This window comes from Mesoplodon bidens (assembly GCF_964165515.1).
Source record: "Mesoplodon bidens genome assembly, chromosome: 10".
Classification (NCBI taxonomy): domain Eukaryota; kingdom Metazoa; phylum Chordata; class Mammalia; order Artiodactyla; family Ziphiidae; genus Mesoplodon; species Mesoplodon bidens.
The window spans coordinates 89,464,684-89,485,747 of NC_138172.1; the positions used below are offsets into that span (position 1 = coordinate 89,464,684).

General features: G+C 37.0%; 1 protein-coding gene across 8 annotated transcripts in view; it reads right to left on the minus strand.

The window, feature by feature from the left end:
* The window catches only part of CDKAL1 (CDKAL1 threonylcarbamoyladenosine tRNA methylthiotransferase), a 661,934-nt gene that overhangs the window by 425,199 nt on the left and 215,671 nt on the right, over positions 1-21,064 (minus strand). For all 8 annotated transcript variants that reach the window (XM_081245696.1, XM_081245693.1, XM_081245699.1 and 5 more), the window contains one exon: positions 20,136-20,256. In XM_081245696.1, the coding sequence (XP_081101822.1) occupies positions 20,136-20,256 (121 nt within the window). The remainder of the gene's footprint in view (positions 1-20,135; positions 20,257-21,064) is intronic.

Here is a 21,064-nt window from a genome sequence, read left to right on the forward strand (position 1 = left end):
GGAGAGTGTGCTTCTTGGTTTAAGTCCTGACAGCACATGAAGCATAGAGAGTAGCTGGACGTTACTTGTGATGCAAACATTAGTTGCTAACAAAATGAATTTACAGTAGTATTAGCTTTATATATAAGTTCCATTTTACCTTTTCATTTTAATTTCATTAAGATATAGTATCAAATCTTTAACAAATCCTAATTTCCAAAGCCACTTAGTGTTCAGTAATAGTAGTTAAGAGTGGTTCTCCCCATTCGGAAAAATTTCAATTCCAGCCCTCACCTCAAAAAAAATCAGAGTAAAACTTTGCCACTGCTAAGTCACTAACCGCTGTGTAGTAAGGCAAGTCACTATATTTAGCTTTAGTTTCTGACAAAATTTCATGGAACTGAGAAAGGCTAAGTTTGTGAGAAAAACATGAAGTTCACCAATGACACCACTGGTTCAATAATACATGACAGGATTCAAATACTTTCCTCAAATATTTTCTGCTGTTGAATAACACAATGAGTAACTATGAGCTTTACACACCCTAATATTTCCCCTTTGTAAACTTGTCTAAGACTTTCAACACATCTTAGCAGATTCCACTTCGGCTTGTACTGAATTAGTGCTTTCTTACTCTCTGCCTAAATATTCTCACCTGTAGATTGTTGGACACAATCTATTCAGAGAGGCTCATTCTTCCATCACTACAAACTCATCACTGGTTCCTCTAATGAACAACTGAGAAGCACTGGAAACATCTGCTGACTAATCAAAGCCCAAAGAAAACCACAAGAAATCATTTGTCTCGTTTTATAATTAACTATTGACATAGCTCCCAATGTCCTCAAATCTTTGAGCAACTGTTCTCACCTAACATCTAAAAGTTCATTTTCATGGGACACAGCGCTACGATCAAACATGATTTAATTAAATCACTATTGATGAGTGGCTTTTTTTGCTCGGCTAATAAAAGTGCTAATCAGAAACTTAATTTGGTTGCAGCCTCATTTTCATTTTTTTCCTTTTGTAAAGCAATTCTGCTGGGAACACATATTCCATTTTAAGTTGTCTAATTTTTCTGATTGCTGCTTTCCTGTGAACTGGGAATACTGTGATAAGTGCTTAGTCTGGTAATGTCAAGGCATGTTGTATTCTTTTAGCACAGTGCCACTGGATAATAAACACAATGCTCGGCCATCTAACTGGATAACAAAATTATTCTGTGACTGGGACATTTTTGTTCTAACCAAATTCCACCCTTGCCCATGCCCACCTCCAGCAACAATAGAATACTTCTGAAAGTTGTCTTCTGACCAACAAATGGCAACCAGCAGGAATTGTCAAAATGAAAGGGAGTCTTCTTTAATGGGAAATGACACCAGGTAATTAAAAAGTTTTATTTAATAGATCAAATCATGACATAATCCTGCCATTTAACTGTCATTATTCACCTCATGTTACCTAGAGGTGACAATATCCCATTCAGTACTGAGGATAAATTCACTAATGCTTCCTTTACCCTTGGCAACTGTTCCAAAGCTCAGTTCTTCTCAAATATACAGATGCAAATCCATCTCCCACTCTGTCCAGATGACTCTGCTTCCTACTTAAATGAGGTATAAACAACTTTTCACAAAATTCAATCTCTTAACTCCCCATCTAAACATTTCTTAATATATTTTTTGTAAAATTTTTAATTTTTAAAATAACTGTCACATAGTAAAACTGATTTTTTGTAGAGTATATAGTTCTATGAATTTTAGCACATGTATAGACATGTGGAACCACCGTGGCAATAACAGTACAGAAGAGTTCAACCACTCAACACACTCCCTCTTGCTATCCCTTAATAGGCACACTTTCCCCACCTCTACCCACTGGAACTCATGGACCTCTTCTCCATCATCATTTGTTTTCTCTTTTCTTGAATGTCATATAAATAAATCACACAGTTACAGCCTTTTACAACTGGCTTCTTCCACTCAGCACAATGCTTTTGAATTCATCCAAGATGGTGAGGGTATCAACCATTCATTCTTTTCTTAGTGCTTGGTAATGTGTTCCATTGAATGAATGTAACACAGTATAGTCATTCAACTCCTGAAGGACATATGAATTGTTTTCAGTTTTGTACAATTAGGAAGGGAGCTGCTACAAATATCTGTGTACAGGTTCTTCTGTGAATTTAAGTTTTCACTTCTCATGTCCAGAAGTAGGATTACTGGTCACGTGGGAAGTCCATGGTTAACTTTTTAAGGAAACTGAAAAGCTGTTTTACAGAGCGGCTGTACCTTTCCGCATCCCCACCGACGATGTGTAAGAACTCCAGTTGCTCCGTAACCCCATCAACACCTGGTACCGCTTGGGTATGTAATGTTTTCTCCCAGTTTGCAGCTTGCTTTTTATTCTCTTAATAGTGCCAGTCACAAAGCAAAAGTTGTTCACTTCGATGAAGTCCATCTTTTGTCCTTTTACAGGTTGTCCTTTGAGTATCATGTCAAAGAACTCTTTGCCTAACCACTGGTCTGGTCACAAAAATATTCTCCCTTTGTTTTCTTCTATAATTTTTAAAATTTAACGTTTAGACAGTTGATCCTTTTAGGGGATATATATATATATATATGTATATATATACACACACACACACACACACACATACATATATATATATGGTTTAGGTCGAGGCTTTTTTTCTTTTTTCACATGGATATTCAATTTGTTCCAGCACATTCTGATGAAAATACTTCTTTCCCCCTCGAAAAGACTTGGCACCTTAGTCAAAAATCAACTGGCCAATTTGTGTGGGCCTATGTCTTGCTATTCTGTTTCCACTGACTTAAGTGTCTATCCCTTTACCACTACCACACTACCTTGACTGCTGCTACTTTATAATTAGTTTTAAAATAGGGTGGGGCTTCCCTGGTGGCGCAGTGGTTGAGAGTCCGCCTGCCGATGCAGGGGACACGGGTTCGTGCCCCGGTCTGGGAAGATCCCACATGCCGCAGAGTGGCTAGGCCCGTGAGCCATGGCTGCTGAGCCTGCGCATCCGGAGCCTGTGCTCTGCAAGGGGAGAGGCCACAACAGTGAGAGGCCCGCCTACCGAAAAAAAAAAAAAAAAAAAAAAAAAAAATAGGGTGGTATGATTTTTCCAATTTTGTTCTTTTTCAAAACTGTTTTAGATAACTATAGTTCCTGTCTTTCCATATAAAATGAAAATTCAGAATTAGCTTGTCCATACCTACAAAAAATATCCAAGTGGAATTTGCACTAAAATTACTTTAAATCTACAGACGAACTTGGGGGGAATTTATACCTTTACTATGTTGAGTCTTCCAATTCATAAACTTCATATATCTATTTTTTAGGTCCTCTCTGATTCCTTCTGTTTTATAGTCTTCAAAATACAAATCCTATACATGATTTGTTAGATTTACGCCTAAGAAATTATACCTAATTAATTCTTCTTAGAGCTACTGTGTAAAATATTCTTTAAAATTTCAGTTTCCAATTGTACATTGCTAGTATATATGGAAATAGGATTGCTTTTTGGTGGGTTTACACTGTATCCTTGCTAAACTCACGAGTTCTAGGAGTTTTATGGTAGATTCCATAGGACTTTCTATGTAAATAATCATGTCATCTGTGGATAGGTATGGTTTTATTTCTTCTTTTATTTTCATACTGTAATAGGGAAGAAGCTTTTGTATTCTATTACAAGTTAATCACTAAAGGAATGTTGCCTATAAGCTTAAATTATACATAACAGCCCGTCTCTGGGAACCCTGCCTCCCAGGTAATGAGCATTAAGCTAAAATACCTTTGTTTACCTCACAGGAAACATCCTGACCAGGCCCACCTGTGAATGACTGCAGGGAGGAAGAAATGAACATAGCCCCTACAGAGGCCGACCCGAACCAGGAAATGTTTGACTTCACTCCCTCCCCTTTTAGTATAAAAGAAGCCTGCATTCTAACTCAGGCAAGATGGTTCTTTGGGGCACAAGCCAACCATCTTCTCGGTCTGCTGGCTTTCCGAATAAAGTCGCTATTCCTTGCCCCAACAACTCGTCTCTTGATTTACTGGCTTGTCATGCGGTGAGCAGTATGAGCTTGAACTCAGTAACAATACAACTGAGCCCTGACACATCTAATACTGACCCCCTTTGGGAAGAACTCAGATAGTTACTAGTCTTAGATGTCATGCCTAAAAACAGGGCTGACTCTCAAGGGTCAGTTGGAGTGGCCACATTGGTGTTAATGATACTCAACCTACTAGTTCCACTAGTCTCCTTCCTTTGCCCTTAGAACCTGTGTTGTCATGGTCCTAGCATGTCTCACGTACAAGCTCACCCAAGCAGTGACCAGTTTGACATTCAAGCCGTATATGCTTTACATGAGAAAAATACAGCAATATGAGCGCTCCATTACACACTTATTGCTGGTTCTTTTAAAAGACTAAGACAATTTTCTGTAACTTATTCAGCATAAAGCAAACATAGCAACCACCCTTAGTAAAAACTTAAGTCTACGCAACCTAAGGAAATGTGGGGTAAAAAAACTGGCATCAAAATGAAGTCAATCAACAATGACACTTCTTAGAAGTAAGCTTTAGGAAGGGCATTAGGAGGTCTGATGAAGTGAATAAAGCAGCCTTTCTAAACCAGTGCGCCGAGATAATTAAGTACTACAAAAAATAACCTAAATGATCATTTTCTCCAATCTCCCAAGAACGGTACACGGCTGTTTACCAATCTAGATGCCCAGGAGAAAAGATAATTCATTAACCACAGTGAATGCCTAGAACATTCGGGTTGTAAGTTTAGGTTTAATTCTCTCAGAAAGCACAAAATGAGAAAGGCTGGAATACATGGTCAAGACTCAGCAAACAGCAAGAGACCCTTTGAATGAAAACATACCATTATTGAGTCATAAAATATTTTTTGAGAGCTTCCGTATGCTAGTGACTATTAGGTGTCAGGGATACAAACACAGAAACCTACAGGAATAAATGTAAGGTAAAGATTAGAACCAGAAACACTGATGGGAAAGGCAAACAATGAGTGAACAGAAGAGGAACACAAGAAGATGTAAAGTCTGGAGTTCTTGTGAAGGTTCTCACACATCAAAAGAGAATCTTAAGTCTCAACAGCCTCTTTAACCCATGTAACCCAATTCACTTAATAGAAAGAGTCACTGTTTTCCATTGTTTATTTCCCAAAAATTAATGGCCAAAGCAATACCATTTTCTGGTGTTTTGATCTATATTTAGTTCAACGTAAGTTAAAATAAAATATCATTTTTATGACATCCTGCAGACCACAAATGCTTCTAACCCTCCCACCAAGCTCTAAAACCCTAAAGGTGAAGGTCTACCACCTGTCAGAGGGGTCTCTTTCTGTTTGTCATGAACCAAATTCTCCAAAAGTGAGTGCAATCGGCAGGCCACCTGACTTCAGGCTGTTGGGTCCCATGGGCCTCAGTTTCATCGTGTATGAAAAAAAGATTTTAAATATCTGAAATTCTTTCTAGCTCTAACAGTCTCTGAAAATATAAATCTGCCAAAAGGATTTTTAATTATCCAAGAATAGATTCGTATTAAGAAGGTGTGCAGGCAGTTGGTATTTGGCCATGGGGCTACAAATAATAAAGAAACTTATTAAATAGTTTGCAAAGCCTATCCCTAATTAAAAGGTTTTTTTTTCCATCCCTTATAAAAAAAGGCCTCAGACCATTCTCATTAGTTGGCAAAAGATCTTAGGCAGTATAACCCATTACTAAGTAGCTTAAATCAAACTGCTGCTCACCGTGCAAACTACCATGTTGCTATACAACCCATCCAAACATCTGGCAAGGAAACGTTACAAAGGACAAATCCATATGTCTACTCTAGACATATTTAAGTTTGACTAGTTCTTTCTCATCTAGTATTTCAAAATAAGGAGGCGTTTAGTAAAACATAATTATATAAAAGCAAAAGATGTGGGTTCTAGTCTGGCTGGCTAGCTGGCTGGCTGGCTGGCTTTCTTTCTTTCATTTATCCACTCCAAAAAAATGTCTGAATGGTTCAGTAATTTGATAACCTAAAACGCCTATGTTGTTTTAGAAAGAATTAATAATAGTGATAATGGTAACAATCTCTTATATAGTAATTATATTTACCAGATGCTTTTCTAAGCTATATATAGATATATTTAATCCCCCCAACAAGCATAGGAAACATATTATTTTTATTATTATTCCCACTTCAGAGATGAGAAAATTGACACACATAGAAACCTGACCAGAGTTACACAGTAAGCACTGGAGCCAGGATTTAGACCCAAGAAATTTGGCTCCAGAATTATACTCCTAACACTAGGCCAAATGGCCTGTCACATTCAATAAATGAGGCTGCAAATTTTAGCTATATCTATACTAAGATGGTAGCTCTGGGCACATTATTTTATCTCTTCAACCTCAGTTTCTATAAAACGGGAATAATAAGGAAGACTCTACAGTGAAGTAAAATATGTACCCTCTTGTTAGCATTGTAAATGACAATGCTTTGGAAAGCAATTTGAGTTTATATTCCAAGACCCATAAAAAGGTTCTTAACCTTGACATAATAATTCCACTTCTGTAAATTCATTCTAATGAAATATATTTGAAAAACTATGCTTTTTAATATGTAAGAGTACAAATTAGACATGTCAAAGTTAATTGCAGTTAAGACCATCAGAACAGAAAGAAAATAAAAAGACAAAGGTAAATTATGAAGTATTGTGTTCTAAAAAGAACGGATAATCTAGTCTAGATCATAAGAGCTACTTTCTGGCTGTTGTCACTATATCTCAATTCAGGAAAAAGGTTCTGCCATGGTCCACTCTCCAAAAAAAACAAAACAAAAACAAAAAAACACAGAAAAACACACTCGTAATTCCATATCAGATGTAGAAGAAAATAGCATATCGGTGATACCTGAAGACCAAACTACTCTAGTAATCAACGTATCCTGATGGTAATGGCACCTCATGAAAAGACAGGAGACATAGAGGATGGGAGAATGGGAAGGGAACAAATAATTTAAAGAAGACTGCAGACAAGAGAAATCAGAAAATACAGACATGACAGGATCAATTAATTAAAGTTGTCTAGGAACCATTAAGATATAAGCATAAAAGATAAAGAAAAGAAACTAAAAAAATTAGGCAAGCCACACTGATGCTGCTTCAAATGAGCATTTGTGAAGTGTATCAGGAAAATACATATAAGCCCTAATCAAATTTGGATTCTTTATTAGGATATGCAAAAATAAGATAATCAAATTAAAAATCAGAAAAAGAAGAAACTGAAATATCTGTACTATTCTTACTTCCATCATTCACCTTTGAAAATCTATCACAGAATTTAAACTTAATGGAGTATTAAATTATGTCAATTATATTCCAAACAGAAATTTTAGACACAAAGCCACAATAAAATTAAGAAAATTTATCATTTGATATATTACTGTGAAAAACAAAATATGTAAGTGCAAGTCAACTCACACAGAAAACTTGCATTTTGCCAACTGCCATGCAGAAACCATTGGGCATCACTAAATATCACTAAGACTGGCTTTCAGCACCAGCAGAACCTCACCTCCACTCTCTCCTCATGAGCACTGGACACAGAGATCTTTCTAAAAATTCTCAGGAATTCCCTGGCAGCCAGTGGTTAGGACTTGGTGCTTTCACTGCTGAGGGCCCGGGTACAATCCCTGGTTGGGGAACTAAGATCCCACAAGCGTGGCTAAAAAAAAATTTTTTTTTTCAAAATTTTGTTTGCTTTTATTGTTATTGCTTTGTTTCTTACTTTGTATAAAATTGAGAAGGTAGGAAAACGAAAAAATAAACCTAATAGGAGAAATAAGAATGAGAAAGAAGTTGGAGTAAGCAAACAGGGGTCTTAACAATTCCATTCTCTGGAAGTGAAATCAGGTGTTTAATTTAACAGAGTAGGCAGAGACTCAACATTCAAAAGATCACGGGTTGCCTGAATTCCAGAGTGAGAACAGTATGTGATGGTGGGTGATGGAATTCCCAACGGTAATCAATTTACCAAAGAGGCCCCCCCAACCTGACTTGTTACGTAAGTTATACACTACTTGTTGTACAAGCCCATTTTCAGCCATCATATATCGTATGAGTCCTGTTTTATTCATTCTGTGTATTTGTGGTCATTTCTAGGTACATAGCTCTAAGTCTCACACATATTTTTTTAAAACCTGATGATGATTATATTCCATGATGATTAAAATAGAGTTATTTACCAGTTAACGAAACTATGCTAGTAATAAAAGACCTATGGGGGCAGTGATAAAACAGGTAAACCTTGTTTCTTTTATTGCACTTAGTAGAGTATCTGATACATACAGACATCTGTAAATGTTTGTTGACTAAATGAGTGAATGACTAAAGAATAAACAAACAAATATGTGAACAAACCAATGAATAAAGTAGACGACCACCAATCTTGACTGGGGATATCTTACAGTCAGAAGGGCTACTGGTCCTAAATAAATAAATCCGTTGTACATACCTTGTTCTCTCACAAATTTATAGATGTGGGGCGGGGGAGAGAGAGAAACAGAGATGGGGAAAAGGAAGTGAGGGAGGAGGAGAACAGACTAAAAATCTCATTTCAGACAGTTTATGTTTTCCTCAAGAGCAGTAATGGAAAAATAAAAGGTACTTTACAAGGTAGAAAGATCTCCCTAAATCCCTATTATCTCTCACCATTAGTATTTATTTTAAGGACAACCTAAAAAGAACCACAGAAATACACATTACAAATCACAGAGCTATATATTGTTTAAAAATAGAAAACCAGGATTTTAAAAGATGACCTTGCCTTAAACCCAGTTTCTTTAGTGGATTTACAGAAAAATACACATTCCTCAGGGACTACTTCATCAGATAAAGTAAATGAGGTCTTAACTACATGCACTGTTGCCTTTTTAAAAAGCCAAACAAAACATTCTGCTTTGTCAGGGTTGGCAAAAATAAAACAACTGGTGCTACCATGCTGAGATGTAGCAAAATAAAAGCTAAGTGGTTTCACAAATAAATATGAGACATATATTATTTTTGTATTGAAAAAACCGACAGGCTTTTATCCACAGTCACATGTGTGTCCAATTATACTTAAAGTTGGACAACACAAGTATTGGGGGGGGGGGGTTTCCCCTTCCTGATATGACTGGAAAACAAGTTTTCTTGAAGCAATAGGAAAATTGACAGATGGCAGTTCTTTGGAAACATCCATTCATTCACTCCTATTGTGCCCTTCCAAGTCCACCCTAACTCAAGTACTGACTCCAAGTGCACCCTAACTCAAGAAAACAAAACAAAACAAACAAAAAAGACAATCAGACAGGAGGGTACACTTATCAACTATCTCTAAATCTATATGACTGGGCAGTCCTATCCTTTAAACATCGTAATAGGAAATTCAGATTCCATCCCACTGGATAAACTTAATGCATCTTAAGAGGCATTTGACACAGTACAATATAAGAAAAGAGCAGAAATTCTCCCAGCGCACTACACTTGACAGCCCATGTTTTCCTTTCTCTTTGTAAAATTCTGGGGCCCATAGCATCTTTTTCGGGTTTAGTTGGCTAACCTCTAGATTAGTATCAAACTTTAGCTCTAACTGGCTTTCCTTTCAACTAACTAAACAACCACAGTTCCAACGCAAGGATAGAAAACCGGGCTAGAAGCCAATGAACCTGTGGTTTACTGGAAAAAGAACTGGTTAGATGATGTGGTTTAAGTTACGACTCTGCCACTTACTGCTCTGTGGTCTTAAGCACACTGCAATCTAATTAGGCCCGAGGTCTGCCTTCTGCATAGTTGTGATAGTAATAAACTTGATAGTAATTGTACTGAACAGATACTATGTGCCAGACATTGTGTTAATTATTTTAAATGGATGATCTCTTTAAATTCTCACAACACCATAATTATCCCCATTTTATAGATGAGAAAATTGAGATCTACAGAGGGGTTGAATAACTTATACAATATCACACAGCAAATGATAAAATGATAAGGCCAAGTTTGAACCCAGGCAATCTCAAGCTATCTCTTTCTAGACTTTCTCCTACCATTCCCTAATTTGAAACACCACCCCCCTGATCCACTCATCATTCTCTGTGTAAGACACTGCCTTTCACAATTCAATACCACTATTGATGGGGAGGTGGGGGGGGGGGAAGAGGGGCACCTGCTTAGATTGCCTTTGAACCCACCTATGAGATAAACTTTGAGAGACAGCCTCAGTATCTACTTTCTAGGGAAGCTCCTTTAACTCACCCAAACAATCCATCATGCTCATAAATAACTTTGTTCACTCCTGTACTACTGTACTTACAATGATATAATTTAATTGTTTTCTGCTTGTTTTACTCTCTCTCCTGCTGGATTCTCAAGGGCAGACACCAAACGAAGGTACCTGTCAATCCTCTGCACTTAACAAATGTTCAGCCATGTTTGTTGAATAAATGAATGTCCAGAAACAGGGCTCTTTAGTTTTCTTAAATAACAAACATAAAAGACTTTTACATATGAAATAAAATAATAAACTTTCTAAACTATAAAAGCATCTGTAAGTATTTATAACTAATGTACATCTTCACCATACAATCTATAAACTAACCTGAAAAAAGTGTGAACCATTCTACTCGATTAACTTTAAGGCTTCTTTAATGATATGCCAAAATTTGAGTACCTTTAAATTTTGATTTTTATCCAAACTCAAAGTTATTCTACCTTCCTCAAACTAAATAATTATGTTTATCAGAAAAATGGTAAGCAAGATGCACTTCTTAGTTACAGCAATGGTGTATTCTGTAACATACTAGAACTTGAAATGGCTTTTAAAAATCAGCCTTTTCTTTATATATAATTACTAGAAAAGTTATATATTCATTTCAAAGTTTATGTAAAATAATGGTTACATAAAGAAGAATTTACAAAATTTAAGACTAAATCCCCATGCTAATGCTGTCTAAAATTTTTAACTGGGTCACTTACTTAAAGGCATTATTAAACCTGCATTTCAAAGTTCTGCAACTTGATGATAATTACTTCACAGGTATGAGCCAATAGTGCCATCCACTGTTCTTATGAATGATCTTGCCCAAATACAGTTTTTATAATGTACTAAAAATAAGATTACTTTAAAATTTTATTTGCACAATGTTTAAGTGAAAACAAGGTATTTGGGGATTTCACTGAAGATATCAAAACAGCTGCAAATTTCAGGACAACTAGCTTTGGGATAAAAGTAAAAATGTAACAAGTTCAAAATTGACATAAATACTTCAATTTCACACATTTAATTGTTTGAGATAAGTTTCACTTCATTCATGGTCCAAATTAACATTTTTCTCTACAAAACAATCATCTATAGCCAGAGAGAAGTAATTGGAATTACACTCCAGCTCAGCCAGGAAATTTTTTCTGCATTTAAGTAACCCTGCTGTTACTGAAATACTAAAATACTTAAGTGAATACTGTGATCAAGGCGGTTCTAAAAGCTACAGGAGAGACAAAGATTAACTTTTCTTCGTTTATTTGTCAAACATTCACTCAAAACTGAACAAATGAAAGAGGAGATTGAGGAGCTGGTGATGAATCGAATAAACTCCTAACTTTAAATTCTAGTACCATCACCTTTCCAGCCTAAATAGTACAAACGATGCAAAGAAAGGAAAGGGAGAGGGGGTCTTGGAGAATGCTGGTAGAGAACAGGATATAGCAAGATCACAATTCTAAGAAAAACACTTATTAAAATGCCCATAATGTGTCGGGCTACATATACAGTAGGTAGCACGTGTTACAAAAGAGATCAGCTCTTAGCAGTTACCCAATTTATTTGAGTCATGCAGCTAGAAAATAACAATGTCTAAGACTCCAAACCCAGAGCATAGAGGTCTCTCCAATGTACCATAAACTCTACTGTCTTCTCCGGAATAGGCTGGTACCACATTCCAGGCTCATTACTAAGAGATAAGCTTCCTGGCCTCCGTAAGCTTACAGAAGATCAGGAATAATAACAGCAGTTATTTACGCATCTTACTGATGTGCCAAAAGAACAGTTATAAACTCTAGATTCAAGTTTCACATGGGCCATGTTAGGATTTCTATAATTTACTTTTGAAAGAACTAAAGGTCAAGGGTGTAACATAAAATGTGTGAGTTATTTTAAGCTACAATTTGCTAGTATTTAATTAGAATGGCTACCTTCCAGAGTTTACTGGTATGTTTTAGCTGTGTTTTATCCTTGGTCAACAGCAGAGGCTTTGCAAATTAGCATAATAAGCGACAGAAATAAGTTTTCATTTGTGAAAGTAGTGGTTAACTACTAAACACAAGTGGTTACCTAATAGCATAAAAGATAGTAGAAATGGGATCTCACTGGTGGAATCAGTGACATTCAAGATGAGTTGACTGGCTAAAATATTTGCCAGAAGAGGGTAAAGAATTTTGCAACACCGTAGCTGAGACGAGTGTTTCTCAAACTATCTATAGAGACAGACCAGGATTTTTATTTCCAACCTCTTATAAACCAGTATTTATGTAAAATACAGTGAAAAGGAATTATAAGACATTGCAGCAACGTTAAATCATCTTAAAAGTTTCTAAGATGCTTACTCTCAATTTCTATACTTGTCACAGACCAGTCATCAATAGTTAATAACCTGGCACTGGTCCATGGATCACACTTTGGTTAGCACTGGCTTGGACCATTAAGGATATTATTCTGTCTTGGTTCCTCCTTTACCCTCACTCTAGACATTGGGTAGAGGATTCTGGTTGCTTGAGGCTGACAATACTGTCTCATCTGGTTCAAGTGAAACTTTCGTGCAAGGTTCAATTTAATCACCCCAAAGAAGAAAGAGTTAGGACTTCACCAAGCTTATAAGAACAGGTGGACGGTGCCAGCTTGCTTAATGAACTCTTATTGCAGATTCTGGACTGGGGCTTGCTTTCCTTATAACCTGACAACTGGGTTGTAGAGAAGCAACTAATCCTCATTGGTAGGTACTACTGTCTATCAAAAAAACCTCTAAGAGTGTGTATGACAAAACTGACTTACATTAATTTACAGTCATCAGTACCCAATATATAAAAAAGTGATATTGACCAATAATTTTTAAATAAATGAGTGACTATTAAGTCTGCTGAATTCTTTTTGGAAAATGTTTTATCTTGAGATACTGCCTCTTGGAAAAAGGTGTCAGGACCTAATAGATGTCTCTGAGGACGGTCGAGGCTGAAGGAGCTTTTCTCAAGAGAGCAGATTCATAATAGTGCCATGGTTATTACAATCAGGACATGTAAACAGAACAGTACAGTATAACTAGGCAAAAAAAAGAACACTTATTTGTTGACACCATGCTAAGATATAAGAAGTTAATGAATCATTGAATATACTAAACACGTAGTCATTTCAAAGGGATTATAAAATAAAACATCCCAAATTTTATTCTCCAAAAATGTTTAAAAAGATTCACCCTAATACAAGTGTGATATTGCATACATTCAACCTTCTAACAGGATCTTTTTGGAAACTTAATTCAAGCTTTACAAGAACACTTCTAATTACGGGTTAGCCAAAAAATTCGTTCGGGTTTTTCCATACGATGTTACGAAAAACCCGAACGAACTCTTTGACCAACCCAATAAATTTTTTACCACCAAATGTATTTAATAGAATGTTATTTTCTGAAAGCTGTAATTTAAAGATTAACATTAAAAGATAGCATTTGAGGCTTATATTTTCCACACGTGTACTGACAATGGCAGTAGTCGTGTTTGATGACAAAGGTCAAGGAGAAGACCTTTTTACTATGTTGCTGCTACATCTCATAGAGAGGCAGTAAGAGGATACCTGAGCATCTCACACCGCTTATATTCAGAGGTCTCAGGAGTCACTGCTGTGTACTCTCACCCCTAGAAGAGTGTCATGCTGGCACCTAAAAGCATTCATTCCCCAGAACGTGGAACAGAACAAGACCCAAATCCTCCCCATACAGGAGCTGCAATTAACTGTGTTTACATCTGGATTTTTTGGATTATTTCAGTCAATGTTAGTTAGCTGTTGACTCGGGAAATGTTTATCTTTGTATACATCATAATATCTAATACCATACCTGGTAATGTGGTAAGCACATAATAATTACATTTTCAAATGCATTGTGATTATATCTAGTTAATAATTACTTCATGTTTTAACCATTAGAACCAGAAAGATAGCAAAATGTTATTAGTAATGATCCTACTTCTCTAAAAACAACTTCACTTCTATGAGAGAAATTTGCATTCTTTCTCTTTCATTCATTCATTCACCTATGTATCTAGCCCTGGAATAGGGACTGATAAATTCCAGACATTATAGAAAAAAAGTTCAAATATCTTAGTTTGTTTTCCCAAAGCTAAGATGTCACAGGGGGAAAAGTAACAGATACTTTAATTCAAGTATGTAATCTCAAAGAAAATTAGATTCCCCTTAAAGGTTCCCATATACCATCATTTTATGTCTGGCAGATGGCAAACAACAAGAAAGACGATAAATTTTAAAAGTGGAAGTATCAGTAAAGTATTACAGGGTCAGATGGTATTTTCTAAGATGTGTTTAGCCCTGGGGAGGATTACTCCTTCAAACTAGGGATAATCTGATAGTAGTATCTAAAAAATGATATACCTTATATCAGAACTGCTGAGCAGCACCCAACTCTTGGCTTTGGAAGAATGAAAATTGCCAAGGGATTGTCAAAATGATGACTTTGATAGTGACAGGGCCAGCAAAATGAAGCAGAGATTTTCTTTATGGCCCATTTTCTGATTTTTAACTTTTTGTCCCCTATATTACCTTCTGTCTCCACACTCCATTCTAACTACTAGAAAAAAAATAAGGCAATCACACAAATGGGGTCCACTGACAAAACCTGAGCTTTTCAACCTCAGCTCACTTCTTCCTTTTATGCACATGCTGACTCCCTATTATACTGACCATGGCACTTGGCTGATACTTTTCTACGTAAACATCCACAGATTTCCTACTCTGTTGTGCATCAGGACCATGACCTCACTCCATGAATTTCATGAAAAAAAATGGAACACTCTGGCATGACTCTTCAAATTTCATATATTTACCCCAGAAACAAGATTATTTCTGGCCAAATTTTTAATTAGAATCTCAGATTAGACATAGCTTCCAGTTTACAGAAAATCTGTAGGGTAGAATATCAGCAGAACACCACCACCAAAGGGAGGAAATCGGGGAAGAAGAAAACTGACAAATCTTGGAAGGAGGGGGGATTCTGATCAAGAACCGGCTGTACCTCAAGTCAATGGAATCAAAGAGACCACAGTATATTAACCAAAACATAAAGGGACAGGACACTGAACCCTCCACCCTCCATTTTGCCTGACAGCATGGAGGAACTGAGCACCTTTCTCTAAATTAAATCAGTGAAGACCTCTAAGAAAAATGAACTGATAAGTTCTACACTTAAACTTACATCCTTTACTCTTATGTCTGAGGAAGCATGAAGGTGTCTTTCTCTCCAACACTTAACTTTCTAACTACGTTCACAACTGTTCCTGTTTAAACAGTTTCTCCTGTCAATATATTTCTAATCCTTACCCCTCTGCCTCTAAACAAGCTCAGATAGAAATATCCTTCTATTCTAAAAACCACGTGTCTCACTTTATAGCAGAACTCCTCCAAAGAGCAGTCCTCCTGTAGCAAAGCCTACGAATTTCTAACGTAGTTTGCAAATTTCCGGCTCTTTTGAAAATGATTCACCTAACCTGCCGTTACTTCTCCTCAAGGGATCAGAAGTAATTGATAGACACTTCTTTTCATAAAACCTTCGCCACTGACTAGTTTTATTTCATAGATAATTCATCTCTCTCCTCTTATTTCCTATATATGGGCACTGACCGTTCACCTTCACTGACCTCAACTCTCACCCCTCCAACTAAGGCTTCTTTTTAGCCTTGTATTTCTATCTCCAACCACTCTTTGGAACTTCCAAATCCATTGGAGAATGCCAATGTCCATCTTCTTAACCATTACACAGTACTGCCACCCTTGCTTTTCCTTCCCAAAACTACCACCCAGGCTCTCATTCCTTCCTGGCTCGGTTGCTATAGGAACCATAAGCAAGAAACGTGGGTGGCCTATAGATGCTGAAATTTCATTTCAAATGTCACTATAATGCAAAGATTATTCTGTTCCCACACTTGATATGATCCCTTGCTCCTGTGAATCCACAAAAGTGTCTGACGGGTGCAATAGATAAGCCTCAGTCTCAGTCACCTACTAGCTGCATGACAATGTGAAGTCACCTAAGTGCTCTGAAACTTAGTTTCCTCATCTACTGAAAAATCTCACAAGGCTGTTGTGAGGACGAAATACAGGAAAAAACACACATTTCACAGAATTCTGTCTGGCCCACATTAAGCACTCAATATACATTAGCAATGATTAACTTCATTCTCTCCTGCATTTCAGTCATGTCCATACAGCTCTCATCATCCTACTAGACAAACATGTGCCTATTCATGTCTACAGGGAGTCCTTACCCCATTAGGGACAGTCTAGAAATAAGAGTGATATTGGACAAGGGGCAGCTAACCTCAGAAGGCTCACCTCAAAAAAAAAGAATGTTGTAAATTGAGACAAGGAACCGAGTAGACCAAATTTATATATGCAATACAGCAAACATAAGAAGGATGAATAACTGAACATAAAATTGAGAGTATGGAAAGAAAAAATAAATGTTATTTAAGAACTAAAGGTACTCTTATTATACACAATGTGATCAAATAAGTAGTGGTCTCAGTTCATCCACAATCTAGCATGATATGAAATTTTCAACTTCTTCCTTGGCTAAAGCGACTAATATACTCCTTTTACATTTTAAGTTAGAAACGTAACAAAGCATAACAACTCTGTAGAGTTTAATAGTAACTTTGCTAAATTACCAATACATGTAATAAAACTTACTGCAAATGGGGTCCTTTCCCTAACTGATGAATAGAAAATTTATATGAAACTTATATATCCATATTTAACTTCAAAGCCATAAAACTTTGAAAAGTGTAAGATTTTGATAGAGATGATAATTTTCACTTGAAAGAAGTAATTATCCGTACAACTCTTTTAAAACATTTAAATGTAAATGAAAAAAAGCAATGAGCTCTACTGGAGGTAAAAAAAATAAAATTCAAGGTAAAGATGTTAAGAGTGATACTGTCGACAAACACTCATGGAGAGACTTTCATCTGAGAACAAGTGATAAGGCTCCAACTGATTCAGGAAAATGATTAGTAGTCAGAGAAGTTCAGAAACTCTTATCTCAAGGAGTGACAGTACAGATTAATTCTCTTAACAGCAAAAGAATGTTTGCTGATTTATTTACTAAGAGGCAATTCTATACTGTAATATGAGAGATGTGAGAGGATGAGAAAGTAAAAGGAAATATCCAGTGAGCTTTAAAAAAGTCTATAGCCTCATTATAAGAAACACTAAATCCAAGAGAAGAAAAATTCAAATTATAAATATATGAAAAATTTTAACTTAATGCTATTTAAAAATGACTACCTAAGGGAAATTTTGAAAAATATATAGCAAAATAAATTAGTAGTGGCTTGAAACTACAACATTAATTCAACATTGAGTACTCACTTTGTACTGGACCCTGAAGTCAGAGATAATAATAGTGATAACTGAAATACTTTCTGAACTCACGAAGCTCATTACTAAGTAGAAAATATAAATTATGCATCCTGAGAAGTGCCATAATCAACGTACATAGGGAATGTTGTAGATGCACAACGGAAAGATGGAGGTATTTAGCCTAGTCAGGAGGGGAGGAACAAGCAGCCACCCAAAGAAAGGGGCACACAAGCGCGTACAGCAGGATTACCCACAAGTAAGTGGAGAAATGGTGAGACACACCAGGGGATCCTTACAGCACACAGACAGGCCTGGAGTCAAGAGAGAGAAGGACCTTGAGGCTGAGAATGTCAAGTAGTTCAGTGAGACTGAATACTGGAGTGTGAGGTGGGGAGTGACAAAATGGAGAAGTACGGAGACTAAAAATATAAAGTATCTTTGAAAACAAACAGTTAAAATCGACACTCAGCAGGTCACAAGTAGGTACAAAGTCACCTTGATCCTAAAATAATGGATTCTAATACAAAAGGGTTTGACAGGCCCTAAAATAATAACATACTTAAAGGAATGTGCCAGTCAAAAAGGAGTTGATCAGTCCTGCATTTTTTTTAAAAAAATGAGACTATCAGAAACATTTAGACTTTGCCCCTCTAAAGACATTGTTTAGGAGAAAGTACACCTAGCCAAACTCCAAGTATTACTGTGCAAGTGGCAAGGCAATTCGTACTGCAACAAGAAATTAACATGATCCCATTCAACTTTCAAATTATAGAACTCAATTATTCATTCATAAGTGAACATTTACTAAATCCCTACTGTGTACATACTTCTGTGTACTAAGGATACAATGATACAAAAGAAAGTCAATTCCCTACCTTCATAGAGCTTATTACATGCCAGTGAGGGGAGACAAATACAACATAAATGGACATATGTCCATTTCAATACCGAGAAATGTTACAAAGGAAAATAAGGCAAATATGGAGGAAAGGAAATGTAGGGATGCTGAAATTTTAATAGGAATTTGAATTCAGGAGTCAAAAACAACAGCAACAGCAACGCAGGATGTGAAGGAAGGAGAAGAGTGACTGAGACAGAGGGAACAGCAAACAGCCTTACACCCGTAACTTGGCTCAGGCTCCAGAGAATATATTAGATTCTCCGGTCAATGTGACAGCTACGCTTCTGACTGTTAAATTCTGACTTAGTCGTTAGTAGTCTTTGAGCTTGATGAGTCCAGGTTTATGAATCTTCCACAATGAAGGCCAGATATTGGTCCTGGACAAGTTCACGAAGTCAACTGAAAGTCCCCAAGGGCTTTTAGGGAAAAGCCAAATGGCTTCTTCAACAGTCCCCGGTCTCTGGCGGCAGTGGGGAGGATGAACACGAGGTGGATGATAAGGCAAGAGAAAAGACAACCAGTGACAACACAGCTGCAACAGTTGCAGGAGGAAAGGACGGCACTGGCTTGGAGAGAGGTAGAAAGATGCTGGAGCAGGAAAGATAAGTTCACCTGCTCTCAGTGGGAAAGAGCATGAAGAAATCAAAGGGCAGAAGGAGGACAATTTTTAAAGAGAAGGAAGATTAAAATTTAAAAGGAGCAGGAAGGCTTCAATCTGTGGGACATGCGAGGCAGCTGCATGAAAGGAGGGGCTTTCATGAGGCTTAAATTTAAATTTATTACCAGACTATGATCATATAGATTAAAGTGGGAAATAAGTAACTTTCTCAAATGGAGTCACTATTTAAAAGAACCAAGTTCAACAAATGCAAATAAAACCACGTATGACTGATTATACCAGGAGTTATAATCAGGCAGAACTTCAGACCAACATGGCAATTAGAGAGTACTTGATATTCAGTCACGATGTTTATCTTCAGTTTAAGGCTCATAAAAGTAACATTTGAAAATATTCATTTCAGATAGTTAATAATCAAAATATGGTTAAGGATCTTGGGCAATATTTACTATAATGCTATTGAAAAAAATAGTCAAAGATGACGGGTGTATTAACCATTTCATAAAATGAAATACTCTTCTTGGGCTTCCCTGGCGGCGCAGTGGTTGGGAGTCCGCCTGCCGATGCAGGGGATGTGGGTTCGTGCCCCGGTCTGGGAGTATCCCACGTGCCGCGGAGCGGCTGGGCCCGTGAGCCATGGCCGCTGAGCCTGCGCGTCCGGAGCCTGTGCTCCACAACGGGAGAGGCCACAACAGTGAGAGGCCCGCGTACCGCCAAAAAAAAAAAACACTTGCTGCATATATAAGTGCAACTGCATACAGGGAACATCTTAGAGGGAATGATATTCATGTCTGATTTTTTTTAAAATTCATTTTTGATTTTTCTTTCCCAAGGAAATATTCAACTACTTTTCTATGTCATATAGCCAGGAAAATTCATGGAGTATATTGAATATTTTATGAGTTAGAGAGAAGCTTACCCAGTGTTGATGGAAATGATTTCTATCAGTGGATTCTTCCTAATCTTTGGCAAATCCAGTCGTGCTCCCCCCAACCGTTTTCCATTATCCTTTTTCTGACCCAGCAGTCTCACAGAGTGACCTTCAAATAAAGCACAGAAAACACGTTAGCATGAGTCATACAACTTCACTTTAATTTACTGCTTTCAACAAATGTGTTAATATTTGCATTTAACTTTTTCTTTTATGAAAACAAATAAGAACAACCCGGAGAAGATATGATCACTGAACCTAAGAAATACTACCAAAGGGAAAGGCAGCAGTGTTCAAGTCCTACAGTCAAAAGTGCTTTGCTTAGAATATTTGCACATTCATAGTGCACAGATGAGAGAAATAGAAATATCCTCAGAGTGTCATTCCACAGGTATGAGTGGCCCCTAACATAGACCAGATATGTAAATATATGAAGCAGGAAGGGTTCACTTGGGCACTGGCCCTGCAGGCCAAGTGCAAAAGCAGATCATCTGCTCAAAGCAAACTGTAAATCAAAGTAAAGAATTAGAAAGCTGAGATAAAATGACACTCTAGGGGGGGTTCCCTGGTGGCGCAGTAGTCCGCCTGCCAATGCAGGGGACACAGGTTCATGCCCCGGTCCGGGAAGATCCCACATGCCGCGGAGCGGCTGGGCCCGTGAGCCATGGCTGCTGAGTCTGCACGTCCAGAGCCTGTGCTCTGCAATGGGAAAGACACTCTAGGGTTGGATTTTTAAGAACAAACAAAAGCTTTTAAACTTATTTTTTTTAAACATTACAAAAGAATCAGAACACTTCTAAGACCCATTAAAATGTTGAATTAATTGTAGTTACAGAAAAGTTGAAAGAATAGAAGAATTCTCATCTCCTTGATATTCACCAATTATTATTTTCCATATTTATCATTTTCTCTATATA